This window comes from Triplophysa rosa, linkage group LG16 (assembly GCF_024868665.1).
Source record: "Triplophysa rosa linkage group LG16, Trosa_1v2, whole genome shotgun sequence".
Classification (NCBI taxonomy): domain Eukaryota; kingdom Metazoa; phylum Chordata; class Actinopteri; order Cypriniformes; family Nemacheilidae; genus Triplophysa; species Triplophysa rosa.
The window spans coordinates 20,358,219-20,379,728 of NC_079905.1; the positions used below are offsets into that span (position 1 = coordinate 20,358,219).

The 21,510-nt window shown below is 39.0% G+C and overlaps 2 protein-coding genes across 3 annotated transcripts in view; one reads left to right on the top strand and one right to left on the bottom strand.

The window, feature by feature from the left end:
• Nucleotides 1-5,901, bottom strand: part of tmem222b (transmembrane protein 222b) — a 22,055-nt gene extending 16,154 nt beyond the window's left edge. For both annotated transcript variants that reach the window (XM_057355306.1, XM_057355307.1), the window contains exon 1: nucleotides 5,699-5,901. In XM_057355306.1, the coding sequence (XP_057211289.1) occupies nucleotides 5,699-5,817 (119 nt within the window). In that variant the 5' untranslated portion in view covers nucleotides 5,818-5,901. The remainder of the gene's footprint in view (nucleotides 1-5,698) is intronic.
• Nucleotides 5,902-9,847: 3,946 nt separating this feature from the next.
• On the top strand, nucleotides 9,848-19,694 carry ftr55 (finTRIM family, member 55). Its single transcript, XM_057355689.1, has 7 exons — nucleotides 9,848-10,143; nucleotides 10,322-10,346; nucleotides 10,503-10,598; nucleotides 10,708-10,941; nucleotides 16,427-16,574; nucleotides 16,717-16,758; nucleotides 17,122-19,694. The coding sequence occupies exons 1-7, from the start codon at nucleotides 9,848-9,850 to the stop codon at nucleotides 17,580-17,582; spliced, it is 1,302 nt and encodes a 433-aa protein (XP_057211672.1). The 3' UTR covers nucleotides 17,583-19,694.
• Nucleotides 19,695-21,510: the final 1,816 nt, after the last annotated feature.

The following is a 21,510-nucleotide window of genomic DNA, read 5'->3' on the forward strand; positions in this document are numbered from 1 at the left end:
TGAAATATCTAATGTTTTCATACCTTGTCCAAGACATTGCACTATTTGACGCTTTTCGGCAGCAGACAGATCCTTTTTCTTTCCCATATTGCTTGAAACCTGTGGCCTGCTTAATAATGTGGAACGTCCTTCTTAAGTAGTTTTCCTTTAATTGGGCTCACCTGGCAAACTACTTATCACAGGTGTCTGAGATTGATTTCAGTGATCCAAAGAGCACTGAGACACAATACCATCCATAAGTTTAATTGAACAATATAAAATTAAATGTTTACGACACTTAAATCCAATTTGCATAATAATTTGGAACGCAGTGTATTAATACCATTTAATTATCATAATTTTAGCCTACTTTAGTTTACATTTACATATTTATTAATTAATATATAAAGAAAAATGCACAAACAATTTGAGAGTATAGGACACCGCCATCTCAAACAATAAACATGTAATTTCCCCATGAAAAACAGAGAAAAACATCTCCAATCGTTTTAACTTATTTTAAACATCTAAAATGACAAAGACTTATGATTTCAAGAGCCAGTGCAACGTTCAAGCAAATTCGGAAAGCTTCTTCCCATATACTTGGAAATAACATCGGAAACTGCGCTTATAGTCGGACATACGACCTATGAACTCAGGGCAGATCAATCAAGCCCGAGCGCAGGGAGACGTCACATCCAAAATGCTTGCAGTCATGCAGCGAGATTAGCGCGGAGCTAATAGGCGCTTTTCACAATGACGTCACTTAACTTCCGCCTTTTTGCAAAGCAGTGTATCATAACATCTGTCTTGCAACAAAACAAGCAGAAGAACTTCTGTTTTGCCGTCGCGCTGGAATTTAACAACAGTGAAAAAAAAACTGACAGAACACATATTCTAGTAGTTATCCTAGCACCTTCGCTAACACAAAAAGAAAACAAAACACTTACCTTCATAATCAAACAGGCACTGTTCAACAAAGAATTTGTATCCTTTCTCTACCTTTGATCTTGTCATTAGCGAAAATTTGTCTGCAAGACGTTGTACATCATCTAGCCGTATTTGTGGCAGATGTTTAAGGGACTTGGTAAACTCCATTCTGAGGCGCTAGCGGAAGTAACTTCTTCTTCTTCTTGAGTTTTACGGGCGATTGGCAAACCAGCTTATAGGTCCATTACCGCCACCTTATGAACTGGAGTGCAAGCGGAAGTAACGATACTGTTACGGTTTGGTCGGGTCATCACCTGGCACGGGATTGTTTTGTTTTTTGTCAAGCACATGGCTGTCACCGAGCTTCGGCCAGCCTCGTGCTTGTGTCTGCGTCATTTGCCCCACCCTCGTGTTTTCGTATGACTTCTCTTGCACTGGTGTTTTTCCATTCCGTGCTCACACGCCTGTTGGCTCGTCACTCGTTAGACTTCATCATTCCCTTAATTACTCCACACCTGATTATGATCTCCTCGTTACGTTCTCTTTATAATTCCCTCTGTGTTTGTTGTCCAGTGTCTGTTCGTTGTGGATTTTTCTGCCCCAGACTGCCCCAGGTGTAGCTGCGGCTCGCCTGCAGATGTTAAGTTTTCTGTTTGTTTTCTTGTCTCAAGTTTCTCAGCCTTAGTCTTGTCAAGTCGTGTCTTGTATCCAGTCGTTTGCTTACCTTCCTTGTTCTCCACGCTTCTTCTTTTGGTCTGCCTCTTTCAGCAGCTTGCTTTGGCGCTCCGGTCAGTGGTCACCTCAGTTGGACAACTTCTCTGGGAGGGATTCCCTTGCAACCTCTCCAGGCACAGCATCTCCCTCAACCTGCCAGCACGGTCTCGAGTCGGGTGAGGTCGCCAGGCGCTTCCGCCCAACTCTCAGCACCAGCTATCCATCCTCGACTCACCGTGCTGATATCCATCATCTCGGGAGTGGACTGCTTGTGACCTGTTTTGATCTTTGTTTTCATTTTGTTTGTGTCTAATAAAGACTGCTTTCTCCCGCATTTGGGTTCTCTGTGGTTCTGTCATGACAGATACACTGCTTCGCGGCAGAACGGAAGATGCGTGACGTCATGTGAAAAGGGCGTATTTATGCGAAACTGTAAAGTATTTGACTGGAAAGTCTGGAATGCTGTGAGGTCGGAAGTGGGATATTTCAACTCGACTTCGTCTCAAACGAACGTTACAAACTTTTCTGCGCGAGCGCAGATACTGAGAGGAAATGCTCGAATATCTGAGGTAACACTTAACAAAATTACTATGACCTTCATGAAAACATGAAAATAAAACAAATGAAATGCAACATTAAAGTTTAGACGTGGTTAATGTACATTAAAATACAGACCTGTAGCTCTGTTAGTTCACCAATGTCAAAGTGACCTTTTTTCTATTTAGGAAAGTGAAAAAGTTATTAAGAGAGATGTTTAGGGCTACAAAGGCAACATTTGTGTTAATTATTTCACCCCTCACTTTAGAGAAAACTATAAACATATATCACTGAAAAGGGATGCTAAAAGACGCAGGTGACAACGCACCTGCAAAATGGATGAACCGCATTAACACAATATGGACAACAATCAGAGCGTAAGTAATAAATGTAAATTAATATTTATGTGTTTAACGTTAAAAACATTGTGCTTTCTTATTTAACATCCATAGTAACTGTCGTCTTCAAGGCGGCACAACAAACATACATCTGTTCTAGCAGAAATAAACAGTCGGTTTATTAATGTAAACTATGTGCTGATTTAGTGACTATTATAATTTATTCTGTCCAGTACATGAACTAAACTTCATAACATTTTAACATGTTAATACATTCTCTGTTGGTCAGCTGCATTAAGTCAGCAGTAGTTGTCTTAAAGGGATACTTTGAAAAATGAAAATTCTGTCATCATTTATTCACCCTCATTCCAAACATGTATACATTTCTTTGTTTTGCTGAACACACAGGAAGATATTTGGAAGAATGTCAGATCTCGTCCCCCATTTACTGCCATAGGGAAAATAAATACTATGGGAGTCAGTAGGGGATGAGATCTGACATTCTTTCAAATATCTTCCAGCAGAACAAAGAAATGTATACAGGTTTGGAACAATCAGAGGGCGAGGAAATGATGACAGAAGTTTCATTTTTGGGTGAAGTACTGTATTCCTTTAAGTGTGAAAGTTGGTTTAATCTTAATTAAGATTATTTACATGACAGGACTGAATATTTAACTGAAACTAATCTATTGATTTCTTGTTCAAATTTACTGTGCTATATTACTGTATATCATTTAATCATTCCATGTGTTTTGTGTAATTGTGAATTTGTGGTTTTCCAGATGTGTCTCTCTACTGTCATGTTGCCATTAATGTGGAACCCACAACCTGTACAAAGAGTCAAAAGCCTACATAATTTATGCCTCCATTTATGCCTAACCACAAGGAACATGCTACAGGTAATGTTTAATCTAAATTGATAAATGCATATTCTTTGATTAAAACATTTTATTGAGACAGGCTTGTGGCCTGAACGAGTACTGCAGAGGACACAACATAACACAAATGAGTTTCACAGATCTGTGGTGTTCTGTTTCCAGTGCTGTGTCCACCCATGTTATGCATTTGTGCCTTTTCCTGCTCTGCACTTTTAAAGCCCACTGTACGGTATGTAAACATCAAGTCTACGATGGTGAATTTATGTAGAGATCGGAGTAAAGTGGTTTGCTATTCTGTATTAGTATAAAGGTATATTAGTATAAAGGTATATTTAAATGAACATTTTTAGTAGGCCATCATACACTATGGTTTGGCTGTGCTGCAGAATTTTTCCGTGCAACACGCTGAGCAAGTTTTCCTCAATGATCTGGATTACCATCGCAGGTAAATAACATATTATTTATATTCAGGTTTCTTGCCTCTCTCTCCATTCAGTATTTCTAGTCAGTTTTAAGGGATTTATTTATTATAGTTTCTTGAAACAATGATGCTAAAACACCAAAATAAAATTTGTTTAAATCTTTGGACAATACACAATATGAACATGAATGACTGATCCTTATCATTACCTCTGTGGCATCTTGATGTTTACTGATGATACATATCCCTCTACTGTGATCTACGGGATGTCATTAAGCTCGAAATCTAAAACTACAGAGTTGAAGATGTTAAAGTTAATTGTTATTTTATTAATTTGTCAGTTTTTATTTATCTCAGGTGTCAGTGAAGCCTACATGCAATGTGGCAGCTGATGGGAAAAGGTAATTGTAAATGTTTTTTAAATTGTTTTTTTTAGTGTTGTATTTGTATGACTTACTTAAAAAAAAGAGACTTGAAACTGCAATACTGAAGGATCATACAACTGGGATATACACAGCTCTTCACTGCATACATTACTTTTTGGACTTTTGCTCTGTTTATGGCTGATGTTAGGAAGAATGTTACTGAGTAACCATTCACTTACATACAAAAACGCTAGTCAAAAAGCAAACCTTTTTCTCTTGTGCTCTGCTAAGGAAAGAGAGTCAGGAGGGTTTGGAATATGATGGTGAGTAAATGATCACATATTACAGATTAAAATTGGCATTTTGTTTGTTTAAATAAATGTATGCAGTGAGGTGTTGCTTTATTTCATAATTATTTTACTTTGTTAATGTCATACACATCACAATCAGATTTTAAATAAAATGTATTGTCCTTTGTGTTTTGTCTGATATTTTTGCATGCACGCAAAAAATATTTAATGGAGAATCATGGTGTTGTGTCTGTGTTATGAAATGTTGGTAGTATAATGTGTAATATAATAATAACAATAGTAATACTACTACTACTGAAATGGTGACTAGAAAAGGGTTCCAAAAGGAACTCTGCTGGTTCTTTAATGCACCATTAAGAGAGGGTTCCAATTGGAACCTTTTTAAAAAGATTATAAAATGAACCTTTAAGGTTCCCCCACAGTTGCAATCTCCAGAAACCTCAAAAGGTTCATTTTTGAACCTTTTCTTGTTAGAGTGTAGTCAAGAATTTAACCTTTTGCCTTCATATGGATCTATGTGATATAATTGCATGCATAGCCTGTTCAGTTAAGAGAATATCTGCTTTTTGTCATTTTGGAGCTCAACAGCCCCAGTCCTCACTCACTCTTGTTGCATGAAAAAGAGCAGGACATTCTTAAAAATATCTAGTTATGTTCAAAAGTAAATCTATGAATTTACGCAGACGCTTTTATCCAAAGTGACTTCCATTGCATTATCAGTATGTGTTCTCTGGAAATCAAACCCATGACCTTTGTGTTGCTAGAGTAATGCTTTAACAGTTGAGCTACAGAAACACTACTTCACCCAATTACCCATGGTTTGATTACAGTAAATGTGTAACCATGTATTTTGGCAAATCAATTACAATCCGTCTAATAGTTTTACCACACATTTCATTGTTAAACTGTGATTCCTGTAGGTAGAAAGACCATGGTAATTTTGGGGTTAGGTTACTACAAATAGGCTACCACAAATTTTTGACCATGGTTACTGAGATAACTAACCCTTTAAAACACGGATCGGGCTTGGAGGGGAACAAGTTGAGAACAAAACGCACATTCAGTTTTTTCACTGCCGTCAGCGCAACGCAAACACAAAAAAACAAACAAACTGCAAGCGCCAGATAACGCGACTGTAATGCATCCATCCTTCATGTATGTGTCTGTATCGCTTTCAAAACATCGACACGAAGCGAAACCAACGGAGGATGCGAGAATCACTCACGACAGCACGGGGATCGGCGTCCATACGATACAGTAGGGGTAGCGGCTCGCGCTCGGGTCTATCCTCTCAAACGCGATGTTATAATTCTTCATGGAGTCTGTTTCGACAGCATCCGCCATCAGCAGCTGTGAAAAATAAACTTCATTCGTTCCGCTTCCTGGAAGCTGTGGCGCGCTGCCGACGCGAGCGGCGCGTTTCCGGGGTCTTTCGTAGACTGCAGCATGTGCATTTGAGAGTTTATTGGTCACCTTGCAGACTAACCAGGGAATGACATCAAAAAACCGCGAGAGCCATTCTAGAGCAGGGCTCTTAAATCGCTCTCGCGGTACTTTTATATCATAAGGCGAACGGTTTGCGCAGCGCCACGTGAAGCCTAGTTTGCGGTATCCCAAAACGGGAAAAAAATCACTTTCACTCTCAAACGATGCAAAATATATATGAAACATGTGCGTATGTAATACATTTTTGCACTCGGCAGACGCTTTTATCCAAAGGAACTTATATTGTATTAAACATTTATGCCCTTGGTGTTGGTAGCGCTTGCTCCAACCACCGAGCCACAGGACAACTATGTTTACCTATGCACATTGTTCCACTTGCCAAAGACTTTGACAGCTGCTCTCTGGCCCCAAAAGATGTAAAAAAAACCGAATAAAAGCCTGAAATTATGATTAAAGACTATATGACTTGTGCACTATATCCCTGGTCTTCTGAAACCATATAACAACTAATGAACAGATCTTCAGAATCTTTACATTTATTCACACTGACTGTGAGAAAATTTACATAGTTACATAGCTAAGTATTGTAACAATTAATAGCCTGTTGATATGAGTTTTCTTTTTACATTTTATTCTATTCCTTTAACACACCACCAAATAACATTCTAGGTGAAACAAATTTATTTTTATGTGTTTGGTTGTTTATTGAAACAAAAATACATTATTTTGTAATGTCAGTAGGCTACAATAAGGTAAAAGAATATTTTCAAAGCCAGCCAAGGACACATATGTAACGTATGTAACATGTACTGCTTAAGATTTCTCCACAATAGTTATCTGTCTGTATAGTGGTAGTTACTGCATGACACCACATGACAGTTCAAATGTATTTACATCTTTTCCCAGCCATAATTGGTCAGCAAAAGAGTAAAAAATCATCTCTGAATGTTTAACAGTGCACTTGCAGTATATCTTAAATAATACATCAATTAACCCTAGGTTTCCCTGTATGGAGCTGTATTCAGGCAAGAGAATGAGAGGATAGGCTCATGGGAATGCTCTGCGGCCATATGTGCCCCTCACTAGCCCCCATTACACCTGACAGGTGATATATGGTGCACACAGTGAAAACAAACTACTCAGCAAAAACAGGAAGACATTGATAAACGAAGGCATGGTGACACAGATACTGCTAGCTGGGGGATTTCTTCTGCGAAAATGACATTTCAATTTCTGCCTGCAGCATCCAACCCAATTAGGGCGGAAAATGTGCAGGGCAGTGTCTGTAACTTTCAAATATACATCATCATTCCACTTCTGAGATGTTTTATCCCTCTTGGCTTTTTCATTTCTGTGCTTATTGGAAATTATTTAAAATGATTTTCCTTACGAATTTACATTGAGGCTGGTTAAAGTCACAAAAACATTGTATATGATCACACAGTATCATTTGATGACCCGCCAGCCAGAGTGTAGAGAGTAACTGCCCTTTGAATGATTGTACTGTATAGTTTGTGGACCTTTGAATTGATCTCACATATATCATCCTTGGTGGGCAACAGACAGGGATCTCAGGGGGAGCATCTATATTTATATGGCATAAAATAATAACCTTCACCTCAGCCATATGTACAAAGGTTAATTGAGTCTCCCTGTGAAGCAGTGAAGCAATGCCATTTAAAAGGTCACATTAATGTTTGCAATGAACTTAATACAGTAGCTTGTGTGAGCTGGATATTCTTTTATCATTACCTCCGTTTGTGGTAAAACTGTATGAATGAGGTGTCCGTTTGTGGAAAAACTGTTAGCATGAATGAGGTCTTTTGTGAACTTTAAAGGCGCATAATAGAGGAAGGGGAAAAAACGAGATTAGTGTTTGGGGATTTATAAGATTAAATTCATAGAACATTTTAGTTTAGATGTCTGAATGTTCATCCATTCTCTGAGCCCTTGCAGGTTCATAGGGGGAATGTAATTTATTCCAGCATCTTGGGCCACAGTAATGGTAATACACTACTGCGTGTAAATATGTAACACTTACACATAGTACTTTGCTATGCTTTGCCAGTTAAAACAGTACACCTAAACCTGTTGAACAAATTTGAAAATTAAAACTATTTAAATAGAAAATGATTTGATAACTGTGGAAAAATGACCCAAAGCTCTGGTTTTATAGGGGAAGAGCCCCCTCTAGTGTGCTCTTTCACTCTCAAAGAATAACATTACGTATTTAAAGAGTCATACATCTTTAAAACACATTTTTTTAAATCGTAGAGGTTGAACATCATTGAAATTAATGACATCAATTCTTAACCCTCTAGCCAGCTTTTACATAAGCCTTTTTCAAACATGAGATGTAAGAGGCAATACTGAAAACGTATAAAATTTAATGCATCTAAATTAGGAAGTCCCATAACCTTGTCTGGTAAAACATATCCATATGCCGACTGGCTCTGGGTCCTCACAGTCTGAAAACATTCAAGTCAGTTGAATTGGAGACTGCCTTTTGCCGGGAGATCCTGAATGTATTTGTCAGTGTTAGTTAGCCATCTCAGGGTTCCTGTGTAGAGCCTGATGTATGCTGGGATCCTATGCAAGGCGTCTCTGACGTCCACAGCCAATCACAGCACCAAAAACACCAGACTGCAATCTTTCCTATCTCAAAGTGATCAAAGTACCCTTTCAACAGACACTCTTTGTTTCACACATCTGCAACAAGGTTAAGAAGAGTAAGCCTTCACTTCAAGGTATCTTCATCTGTAGTTCCTGTTTCTTGCACTTTATTCTCTATCCTTACAATAATTTAGTTTTAGTATAATTTAGGGTTGTGTTAGTTGTTCTTGCATATCTTTTGTTAATAAATTCTATTTCATTACAACTGTGTTGAATTTTTTTTCATATTGTATGATCCATTTGCAACATTTTATATGGTTAAGGTGAAATGCAATCTTGAGAACGTACACTCTTAAAGGGGACAAAGACAAAGCTTAAAACAAATATTATCGTTTGTTTTAGATGTAATGCAATGTGTATACACGATGTAAGGTTAAAAACACTGTATTTTCCACATACCGTGCATGTTTGTATCTCCTCTTTGCACCGCCTCTGTGAAACGCGCAGATTTTTTACAAAGCTCATCGCTCTTAAAAGCGAGGTGTGCTATGATTGGCCAGTTAATCAGTGCATAGTGATTGGTCGAATACTGCAAGTGTGTGACGGAAATGTAACGCTTCTTACTATATCAGGCAGGTCTGGGTGAGCATTCGCTTTTAGATAGAATGCATCTTTTGTTCCGACACTTTAATTTTGCAATTTCACATGTCTAATACAGGCATGGGCAACTTATAACACACCAAAGACACAGAAAAACACATATTTGCGCCATATGACCCCTTTAAAAATAAAGATGCTTAAAAGGTTCGTCACAGTGATGCCATAGAAGAACCATTCAGTCAAAGGTTCTTTGAAGAACAATCTCTTTCTTACTTTTTTATAATCTGAAGAACCTTTTTTCGCCACAAAGAACCTTTTGTGAAACATAAAGGTTCTTCAGATGTTAAAGGGTCTTTATGGAACCAAAAGGTTCTTCTGTGGCATCGAAGAACCTTTTGAAGCACCTTTTTTAAGAGTGTATTTCACTAATATGTACACAGCAGTATGGAATTACTGTAAGTGTTATTGCATTTACTATTAGTTTTCCTATTGTTATTGTTCGTAAACATTTTGGCCTGGTTAACAGCAATGTCATCTTACTAGTTCCTGTATTAAACTGACACCTAGTGGACTTGTATTATGCGAATTTCTAGTTTTGGACTTACCTCTTTTGCACACGTCTCAAACACAAAACCAGGAAACTCAATTCATGGAAATAGAAACTTAAGTTGTTGTTGTTGAGCTGTTGCATATGTAATGCTATTAATGTAGTGAAATGGCAGAAGCTTGTTTTTCAGCGGAACAGTTCAGCTGTCCAGTGTGTCTGGATCTACTGAGTGATCCAGTGGCCATTCCCTGTGGACACAGTTACTGTATGAGCTGTATTACAGACTGCTGGAATCACGAGGACCTAAAGGGAATCTACAGCTGCCCTCAGTGCAGACAGACCTTTACTCCAAGACCTGCTTTAGGTAAAAATACTATGCTGGCTGATGTCGTAGAGAAACTGAAGAAGACAAAACTAAGATCTGATGTTCATGCTTTATGTTTCGCGGGACCTGGAGATGTAGAGTGTGACGTCTGTACTGGAAGAAAGCAAAAAGCCGTCAAATCCTGTCTGGTGTGTTTGGAATCTTATTGTCAAACTCATTTTGAACTCCATGAGGAATTTCGTCCAGGCAAGCGACACAAAATGACTGATGCCACTGCAGGACTCCAGGAGATGATTTGTCGACAACTGCTGAGGCAGGTGGATCGTAATCTGCCTTCATCAGGTATCTCAACTTTTCCTAGGGGTTTTTCCCCAGGGACAATTATGTAGCGACGCTGTCATTAAATTTAGGGTTCATGTACAGTAAAACATCATATGTGGGAAATTTTTAAATTTTTAAACACAGTTTTGTCACATTGCTGTTTTCTTTGTCCTACAGAGAAACATAAAGGAGACACAAAGAGTCATCCAGGACAGAATCCAGCAGAGACAGAAACATCTTCAGAAGCTAAGAGAGGCTGTGAAGTCTCATAAGGTGAGTTTAATTACCTTTTATTATATTATTATATCTTTTATTGAAGCGTGTGTCTCATGCCTGTGTGATGTAGCAGTATAAGAGCTGATTGTGATGTGTGCGCGAACAGCTCTCCGCACAGACAGCAGTGGAGGACAGTAAGAGGATCTTTACTGAACTGATCCGCTACATTGAGAGAAGCTGCTTTAAGTTAACACAGCTGATCAGAGATCAGGAAAAGACTGCAGTGAGTCGAGCTGAAGGAGTCTTGAAAAGACTGGAGCAGGAGATTAATGATCTGAAGAGGAGAGAAACTGAACTGGAGCAGCTTTCATACACAGACAATGACATCCATTTCCTGCAGGTAACATATCTACGAAAACATGACAGTGAAATTGAAGATGTTCTATTTCCTTTTCTGATTTATTAAATGATAAACATTTATTATTTTAGCCACAAGATGAAAAAATATTTTCACCATACTGAGTTTTAAGCTTTTAAATCATGATTTTTAAAGCATAGTTTTCCATAATCATACTGGTATGCAAATGGTCACATCCATAACAGTCCATATTTCTCAAATATGGGCACATGAACATTAAACTATTTCATGGTACTACCAGGTGCTACAGATGTTGTCAATAAGAAAATGGTGAGTAGTAAATAGGTTGTTGTTTGCACATGACGTCACTGCGCGAAGTGCAGATGGAGGGCAGGAAGTGATTTTCTACTTAAGAATTCACTATCACAAACTCAAAATACCTGTGTTTTGCGTAGTTTATTTACATTTACATTTAGTCATTTAGCAGACGCTTTTATCCAAAGCGACTTACAAATGAGGTAAACATTGGAAGCAATTGCTTACCACAGTACAAAGTATACAAAGCAAAGTTTTTTTTTCTTTTTTTTTAAGTAGTAAGTAATAGTAGTAGTAAGTAAGTAAAAGTAGTAATAAAAGTAGTAGAAAAAAGATAGATGTCAGAACTAATCGGTCAGGTGCTGGCGGAAGAGATGTGTTTTCAGCCGATTTCTAAAGATGGCTACAGAATCTGCTGATCTTGTAGCAGGGGTCAGATCATTCCACAAATGTGTAACAGATCCAGAGAACGTGCGTGAGAATGATTTTTTTTCCTTTTTGGGATGGGACTACAAGACATTGTTCGCTTGCAGAGCGTAGGGATCTGGCGGGTACAATAAGTCTGAATTAGAGAGTGAAGATATGGGGGTGCTGAACCAGTGATGGTCTTTCAGGCCAAGAGCAGAGCTTTGAGTTTGATGCAAGCGACTATAGGGAGCCAATGTAACTTAATGAAGAGTGTAGAGTATGGTCGGATCAAAGTTTACCACCTGTGATCGTAAAACACAGCAGGACAACGACCAGGCAACAACAAGTCTGGCCAAATGTCCTATTCTCAACACCTTCATCACTGACCAGGACAGATTCGGATACTCTCCCCTAGACTTCAAAGGAGGTTCTTGGGGGAGGACAGAACTGTTCACCAAAGTGAGAAAAGCCATGTGGCCCCCAGGGACTGAGAGCCTCAAATTCTTCCAAAAGAATGTCTCTTTCTCTTTCCTTAGCCACAAAAGACTGGTTTAAAGTGTATACACATGAATCTCCACATTGTATGCTTGTCTCTATGTTATTCTCCTTCACCTATAACCTCAAAGGCATATGTGCTTAGTGGTATTCTGTGTATATTTACATTCTTGTCCAAACTGCAGGTCAATGTAATTGTAAGCCCTTCATGTTTCATATCTACGTGTTTCCCTTTTCATGTTTTAGAATATGGTGTATAGCACAGTAATGTATTTTATACCATACTCATTTTATTCTATCTAAGTCTATTCCTGCTCAAAACTCCCAGGCGACCATAAATGCAAATGAGTTAGTGTGCCGGACAAAGAAACATGTTTTCGCGCCCAAAACTATCTTATCACATTGGATCGCCCCACCTTGGAGGGGCTTGACGCCCTCTGTGTTAAAACATCTGAACACGCAGGAAAGCTTGCTCTTTTGTGTATGTTTGTTCGCTTGTGTGCGTTCGCACTCGTGCGCGTTTGCTCGCTCATCATCTGTCAACCTCTCGAGACCTGCCTCTCCTCAGAGAGAGTTTCTAACGGCAGTTTGCTTCAAGCTAAATCAACGGACTCACGGCTTGGTCGGAACACATCAGGACCCTTTGATACGCGCGCCAGCACGTGTCCCGAGAAACAAAGAAGCCAATGCAAGTATCTGAACTATTGCTAACCAGTTGCATATAAGCTTTGCCCCTTTTAAATAAGGAGGTTTGTCCTTGATGGTTCGTGCAGATGTGAATAGCTGATTTAATACTGCCATTTTTCATTGCTTTATCTATTTCTTTCATTCTCTACTGTTTTACGTTTTTATGTTTGTTTGTTAATGTTTGGTCTTTGTTAGTAGTTGGTTTTAGTTCCCCCGTAGTGTAGATAAATAAACCGCATGTGTATCCACGCTCGAATTGTTTCTGTGTTTATTTATCACATATCAAGGTCACATAAACTGCTTGATTTCCTTAAGATTTCTGAAGTGGTACTGTACTACAGTAAGAATATTGTTTTTCCAAGGCCAGGAAAGTAATATGTCTTAGAGTTGATATACGATCTGCTGATCACTCGCTGGATTAGTTTATTTAGTTTGTCGCTGTTTTTAGCTCTGCTGCATCAGGTAAAGTGTATAAAATAATTAATGGTTAATCACCATTAATTATTTGTAGGTTACTGTGTTTAAACTCATAGTTTCCTCGAAATACACTACAAGAGAGTAGTGACGTTTGCTCTCTTTGGTTCATTGAAGACCACTCTAGTCACTGCATTCTTGATCATCTGTAAAGGTTTGGTTGTGCAGGCTGGTAGTCCAGCCAGTAGCGCATTGTAATAATCCAGTCTGGATAGGACAAGAGCCTGAACTAGGACTTGCGTAACATGTTGGACACGAAAGGTTGAATTTTCCCAATGTTGTAGAGGATGAATCTACAGGACCGGGTGGTGCTGGCAACATGATCCGTGAAGTTAAGCTGATCATCGATTACCACTCCCAGGTTTCTGGCCATTCTGGAAGGTGTGATAGTCGATGAGCCCAGTTGAATGGAGAGGTTGTGATGAATCTTTAGGTCGGCCGGGATTACAAGCAGTTCTGTTTTTGCAAGGTTCAGCTGCAGGTGGTGGTCCTTCATCCAGAGAGAAATGTCACTCAGGCATGCTGAGATGTGTGCAGAAACAGTCGGATCGTCAGGATGAAAAGACAGGTGGAGTTGTGTATCATCCGCATAGCAGTGATAGGAAAAGCCATGTTTCCGAATGACAGAACCTAGGGATGTCATGTATACAGAAAAGAGCAACGGTGAAATGTTGGGACTCAGAGACCTCACCTCTCCAGGATACTCTAAATGACCTACCTGAGAGGTAAGACTTGAACCATTGTAGCAACATTCCAGGGACACCCATAGCCTTGAGGGTCGACAGGAGGATGTGGTGGTTAACGGTGTCAAAGGCAGCAGATAGATCCAGTAGGATGAATACAGACGAGTTAGAGGCTGCTCTTGCCAGTCTCAGGGCTTCAATGACTAAGAGCAGCACAGTCTCGGTGGAATGACAGCCCTTGAAATCAGGTTGTTGTCCAGGAGGCTGTTCTGCATGAGAAAGGAGGAGAGCTAGTGAAATACAACACGCTCAAGAATTTTGGCAATGAATCAATCAAATCAAATCAAATCAAATCAAATTTTATTTATAAAGCACTTTTATAAAACAGCAATTGTTTTCCAAAGTGCTGTACAAGCATGATGAAAATAAAAACAGATAACACATAACGTACAGACATAAACGTCGAACAAGTACAAAAGACAGTTCTCATACTGATTTAAAAGCCAAGGTATAAAAGTAAGTTTTGAGACTGGATTTAAAAACAGTAAGTGATTGGGCCTGCCTGATATATAGAGGTAAAGTGTTCCAAAGTTTTGGAGCTGTGACAGCAAAGGTCCGGTCACCCCTGCTTTTTAGCCTTGTTCGAGGTACAACCAAAAGTAATTGGTCAGCAGATCTAAGTGCTCTCACTGGGTTATGCAGAATAATTAAATCAGAGAGATACATTGGAGCAAATCCGTTTAACGACTTATAAACTAAAACCAATAACTTATAAAAACCAATAACCAAGAAAAGAAAAATTAATGTCTTATGCTGCTATGGCACACTCCGTGCCACTAGCAAGCGGATGAATGCGAAAGGCAGTCTGAGTGAGGGGTGTTTCTCCTGGAATGTTTAGACATTGGTTTGCCAGTCAAAGTGAATCCCGGGACCTTCTTACTGAGGGGAGGAGAGATACCAGTCTGTATCTAACAGTGCAGGATTAAGAGTGGGTTTCTTCAGTAGTGGTGCAATACGGGCCTCTTTGAAGACTGCGGGAAATATACCACTGGTGAGAGACGAGTTGATAACGTGGGTCAGAGCAGGAACAACCGATGGAGAGATGGCCTGGAGGAGTTGTTTGGGAATGGGATCTAGCGGGCAGTTAGTCGGGTGGTTAGAAGAAATGACCTTGGAAACGTCATCTTCAGATAGGAGAAAGAGGGGAGCGAGCATGTGTCGGGGGTTTGGCCGTTATCAAGAGGCAGCGGCGCAGAGAACTGACTGTTGATTGTGGTTGTTTTCTTCACGAGGAAAGACGCAATGTCATCAGCTGTTAAGTCCGATGGAGGTGAGGGGGCAGGAGGGTTTACGGTTGTTCAAAGCGATCAAACCATAAATCACAAGGCGTTTTCATATGTAGCAAAAGTTGTTGTTCATGATGGGGGAAAATGAGAATATTGATTGAAAAATGCAGAAAACGGTGGCTTGTAAACCTGAATCTGCGGTTGGGAGTATTCTTATGTATTACTATAAATATACAGTATATGTGTTTGATATCAGCGATAAACAAATTTATTTAATTTGATTATCAGTGGTCATTGTTCCGGTAAGCTGTTTCCTTATAATGGACCTCTATGGGGAAGAAATGCTTAACATAAGATTTTTCTCTTTATCAGTTTAATAATGGCTAGTGTTTATTATAAGTAAGGTTTGGAAGAAAATTCTTTCTTTTTACTTTTGCTACACAATAAAAATGCCTGTGGCTTTTATGGTTTGATCGATTTGAACAACCACAAACAACGCAAAACATAGGTATTTTAACTATTTTTAAATTATTTTAACTACTGAATTCCGATGGAATCACTTCCTGCCTTTTAGCTGTACTTCGCGTGTCATCAAAACCATGTGATTGCAAACAACCTATAAATGGTGAATAAGTAACGTTAGGATATAACTGACAATGAAATAAAAGCTATAATATATTATAAATACGCAAAGTGATGACACTAAACTAGAAACTTTCTGATTCTGAAACAGGTGAAGGAAGTAATCAGTGACCATGTAGACAAATTATAAACAAGAACTAAACGAGGCGAATTTGCAACCACTGAGACAAAATACCAATATGGAACTGTCAGGGACCTCTAGGCCCTCAGAAAAACACCTAAACTTGGGTAAAAAGTAATATACAAAAACTTTCAAATATTTTCCAGTATCAATAATAATAATTGTTCAAATAAATTATAAGTCTTTTACATACGTTTGATAGTGTCAATCTAAAGGATAATTTGTGTCGGTTTAAACTGTGAAGTAGATTTTGTATAATATAGGTGCTAGTTTTCAGGCCTGTTCAAAGGCCCAAGTTCAAAGGCCACTGTTCGCTACTGCAAAATAAAAACTACAAATCTGATATCTAGTGCAGATTGTTGGGTAAAGCGTGCCTTGAAGCAGTGAGGTTATGTTTCTTATTTCTGTTTCTACAGAGTTTTCAGTCTCTCTCTCCACCTCCTGAACCTACAGAAAGCACCATTGTCAGTTTTCTATGTTCTTTTGATGGTGTGAGAGAATCTGTCTGTCAGCTGAGACAGAAACTGCAGGATTTCTGCCAAGAGCAGATAACAAAGATTTCAAGTAAAACACTGTGCATGTTTTCACGTCCATCAACTAAAATAATTAAGTACATTAGTAGAAAATCAGAGATTATGTCAGAAATCAGAACTCAGTAATAAGGGCAGATATTGTTTACACTGTTTATATCTGCTGATTTCCACAGACCACAACATTGTTCCTAAGATCCGAGAAGAGTTCCTACAATGTAAGTTACTACGTACACAAACAAACTGTTGTATGTGCTCATTACATGTAAAGCTGTTTTACTCAAAATGCCTTAAAAAATAAAAAAGATATTAAAAATTAACTTAGTCCATGTCCATAATATGTTCGTAGAAAAGTTATTTATTTTTATTCTCACTGACATTTTAATATTACTATACGAGCGGATGTAACAAGACTTGTTTTCCGATTTAGAATGTTTGACAAATACCCTATTAGCATGGTTCTGTAAAGTAACAGTATCGTAATGCATTGCTTTGACACAAAACACTCTTCTTGATACATTGCACAGGTAATGTTCAAATTTTGGTACAAGAGATTTAACTGATCATTTTTCCCCCATTAGACTCCTGTCAACTCACTCTGGATCCAAACACAGTGAATAAAAATCTCAGTCTCTCCGAGAGAAACAGAAAGATCACTTTCACTGGCACAGTCCAGCAGTATCCTGATCATCCAGACAGATTTGATAATTTTTTTCAGGTGTTGTGTAGAGAGAGTGTGTTTGGACGCTGTTACTGGGAGCTTGAGTGGAGCGGGGGTGATTTTAGTTTTGTGTTTATATCAGTGTCATATAAAAACATCAGCAGGAAGGGAGGGGGTGATGAGTGTGGATTTGGATGTAATGATCATTCCTGGGGGTTGTACTGCTCTTCCTCCAGTTACTCATTCTGGCACAATAATAAACAGACTATAATCCCTGTAAAGTGCAGATCCAGTAGAGTAGGAGTGTATGTAGATCACAGTACAGGAACACTGTCGTTCTACGGCATCTCTGATAAAATGAGCCTCATTCACAGAGTCTAGACCACATTCACTGAACCTCTTTATCCTGCATTTAGGATTGGTTATAAATCATTTGTAAAACTATGTGATCTTTCATTATATGCATTTGCAGATTCTGCACACATCACAGATGTGTGAATATAGAAACCTTCAATCATTAAAAATAACTTTTAATACCTGAATTTTTTTTTAATGAACTGAATTTGACAACATTAACAGAAGATTATTTCAGGTAATATATTCGGGCAATCTATGATTCTGGTGTAAAGGTGAGTTAAGAATAAATGAGAACAGTCTTTAAAAGGACAAGAACCATTTTTAAATTATGGTTTTCTGTGTTGTTTTGCGGTTGTTAAAGGTTACATAAACCATAAAGGTGATGTTTTCCTGTCCACTCTTCTCCATATAATGAAAGTGGTGTAAGATTAAATGTTAGTGTTAAAATATACAATCATGATTCTTTTTCATTTTCAAAAAATGTTTTCTTGTGGGAAGGCAAATGCCTTATGGTTCAAGCTAGAACTGACTATTTTACCCTACTTGAATACACACATGGTTAAAGGTTTAAGATAAAAGATCATAACTACTGCATAACTACATACTGTATGTTTTACGGAGGCTTTGTTCTGACAGTCACCAACTGGCATGTGCTTTGACAATTGTTGCTTTTTCAAAATAAAGCACATAGTATAATTGCATTATTCATGTTGATCAATGTTAATTTAAAGAGAAGCTATTACATGGTATTGCAAGGTCTTTCGGGGCTTTATGGTGCACTATTGTAACAATGAGTAACCAGGCAGAGAGTAGATCCAATAGCAGTAAAAAAAAAAAAAAAGTAATGAAATAAACAAAGACAAGACAAACCAAGGTAATCCACGAGCAACACGGGAACGTAAAAACAAAGACTGACACCAAACAAAGGAAACACTAGGGTTTAAATACACTGGGATAACAAAAGAAACAAGAAACACCTGGGGAAACTAACACGAAAAACTACAAACATGGTACGCAAACGGGAAGTAACCTAAGTCCAAACTAACAGGGGAAAACAGAACAGATCATAACAGAAACCCCCCAAGGGTAGTTCTAGACACCCCACACCAACAGTCCAGGAGGGCGGTGGAGTGTAGGCAGAACAGGGGGCGGGACAAAGGGCCATGTCCGTGTAGGGGAAGAGGGCTAGGACCGTGGTGCAGAGTCGGATCTGGGCCGTGGTGCAGAGGCACAGGCTGGTCAGGCGTCCAGGGAGGCCAGCGAGGCGCAGGCTGGCCAGTGAGGCGCAGGCAGAGCTGGACGACTTGGAGGTGCCGGCAGGGTTGGAAGCCTGGGCGTGGCAGCTATCTTGCCCGCAGCCTCTGGAGTGTAAGAGCAGTGCACAGCAGAGCAGCAGCCATGACCCTCAGAGCAGACCCCAAGGGGAGAACCTCTGGAACTGGGAACACCGGCCACCGCACAGATGCCAGAGGAGTATCCTCCAGGTTAGCAACCAGGCACCTGTGCCTTGACACCATCATGCTGTCAGTGGGCTCTGGACTGGCGGCCGTCTTGCGAGCGGGCTCTGGACTGGCGGCCGTCTTGCGAGCGGGCTCTGGACTGGCCTCTGCAAACTCCGGACCATCGCCTCCCCCTTAAAAAAAATATTAGAGGCGATCTCCTCCTGAACCTCTCCCACGGTCAGAGTGGAACCAGAGCTCAGAAGAGCGTAATCCAGAAATTCAGCTAGCGACCCTCGAGGACCATTATGGATGAGGTGTTCTTGAAGTGGTTGGTTTAATCCATAACAAAAAAAAGAAAAAAATCTATGAGGTCAAAGTCCGGGAGATCAGAGTAAAATGAAATGTCCAGAAAGTGTTGAATATGGTCCTCAAGGGTACGGTTACCTTGCCGCATGCGATACTGCTGGATCCATTGTAGGTCGGTCTTTCTGTAACAATGAGTAACCAGGCAGAGAGTAGATCCAATTGCAGTATACCATTTAATGAAAAAGGGCAAGGCAAGGCAATCCACAGGACCGTAACAACAAAGACCAACACCAAACAAAGGAAACACTAGGGTTTAAATACACTGGGATAACAAGGAAACAAGAAACACCTGGGGAAACTAATTAACACGAAAAACTACAAAAGACAACAAACATGGTACACAAACAGGAAGTAACCTAAAAGTCCAAAATAACAGTGGAACACACAACAGATCATAAACACTATAACATATTTTACCTTTATTCTGCACATATTTTTACTCCATTCTTGGACAAAAATGGATAAACCCAACTGTTGGGTTATATTAACCCAGAGAATGTTGATATTTGACCCAGCAATTGGTCAACCCAGCAAAGGTTCATTTATAACCCAAATGGTTGGGTTTGTCCATTTTGACCCAATATTTTTTAAGAGTATACACTATTCACTTCACCTATGCACAATGTATGAATCTGTATAATAAATTGTAGAAGGGTATCATTTAAAATCGAACACACAGCTGCTTTATGATGTCAATGTCAACAGTGATTCATTTAAAATCAGTTTGTGCATAGTCCTGTCTTAGGTCAAGCCTTGTCTGTGAAACCAGGTCACAGTCAGACTGAAGTGTAATTGTCTCAGCAGCCGTAGAATAGTGCATATTAAGTATGCTATTTGTAACTCTCCATATATATTCTGATGTTCATGTCTTCCACTGAGCTACAGGTGGGTGGACACCCAGAAGTCAGAACACTGGTGCCTTCAGTGGTTGGAGAAGGGTAAGACAAGTGCAGAGACTAGGACCTCTCATCTAGCATTCATCAGCAAATACTGCCCACCAGTTTGAATAGGGTTGCATGAAAATAAAAATTTGTTAAGATTTACTTATGATTTTGAAGGGGCAGACACATATGGGACAGGAAAGGTGAAGAAAGAGATCAAAGTGTGGGAAAAGGCCATCTTCTGCAATCCACATAAATGTTAGGTGCCAGCTCATGTTTAGAAAGTGCATGAGCTGAGCCTCAGACCTGATTTGCATCCAGTCGTCAACCACAGATAAATCCAATCTTTCTCAAAACCATGAAATCCTAAAACACGAAGGGGGTCATACTGAAAGGTTAATATTTTCTGTGCATGCATACTCTGTCGGAGGTAAGTATCTGCTCCAGTCCATTTGGTTTTGGATACATTTGGTTTTGGAGATGGATTGTGCAGTAATACAATCTGTGAGGTAGGAGCTTAGTGGTCTTGGCTTCATTAAAGACCACGTTCCACAAAGAATATTCTATGATGATGTTGGCAAGCAGTGAGAAGCAGTAAGATTGAGTTGAGAACTTAGAACCACAAGATCAGGGCAGAACCATTTTTATGCACTCAGAAAGACACAAAACCAATTTCAACCACGAAAGTGGTTTATTTTATAACATTTCAAGTATAGGGCTACCATAGAAGTGATTGTCCCCAAGGACGTGTTTAGAGGCCCTATGTCTCTTTAAAATGGTCTGAAATTTGCTATTTTGTCTCATGTTTAATAAAATTCTATAGATGGTGTTAATGTACAAATATGTAACAATGTGTATTTCAATACAAAGTAAAAATGTATTTTAAAATGTCCTTTTTTATACAATTTCTTTATTTCTATACTGTTTTTGTCTTATGACTCTACTGCTCAAATCTATTTTCTGTAAAGCTGATTTGCAACAGTGCAAAATTGTGAAAAACACTATAACAAGTTATGTAGCCTAATTCTACAATAGTTTCATTTGAAGAGTTGTGTAAATGTGATTGACACAACGTGAGGTCCTATTTATTTTTTAACATGCAGAAATTTCGCAAATTTCGGACACAATGTGTAATGGCTTTAAGGGTGACATGGTGTAACCAGTATTATTTAGCAAGAATTGTCGTCAAAAAAAGTACTATTAGATTAAAGGACATATTTCAGAAAGTACATCATGATTAATAACATGTGCTTTGAGGAACTT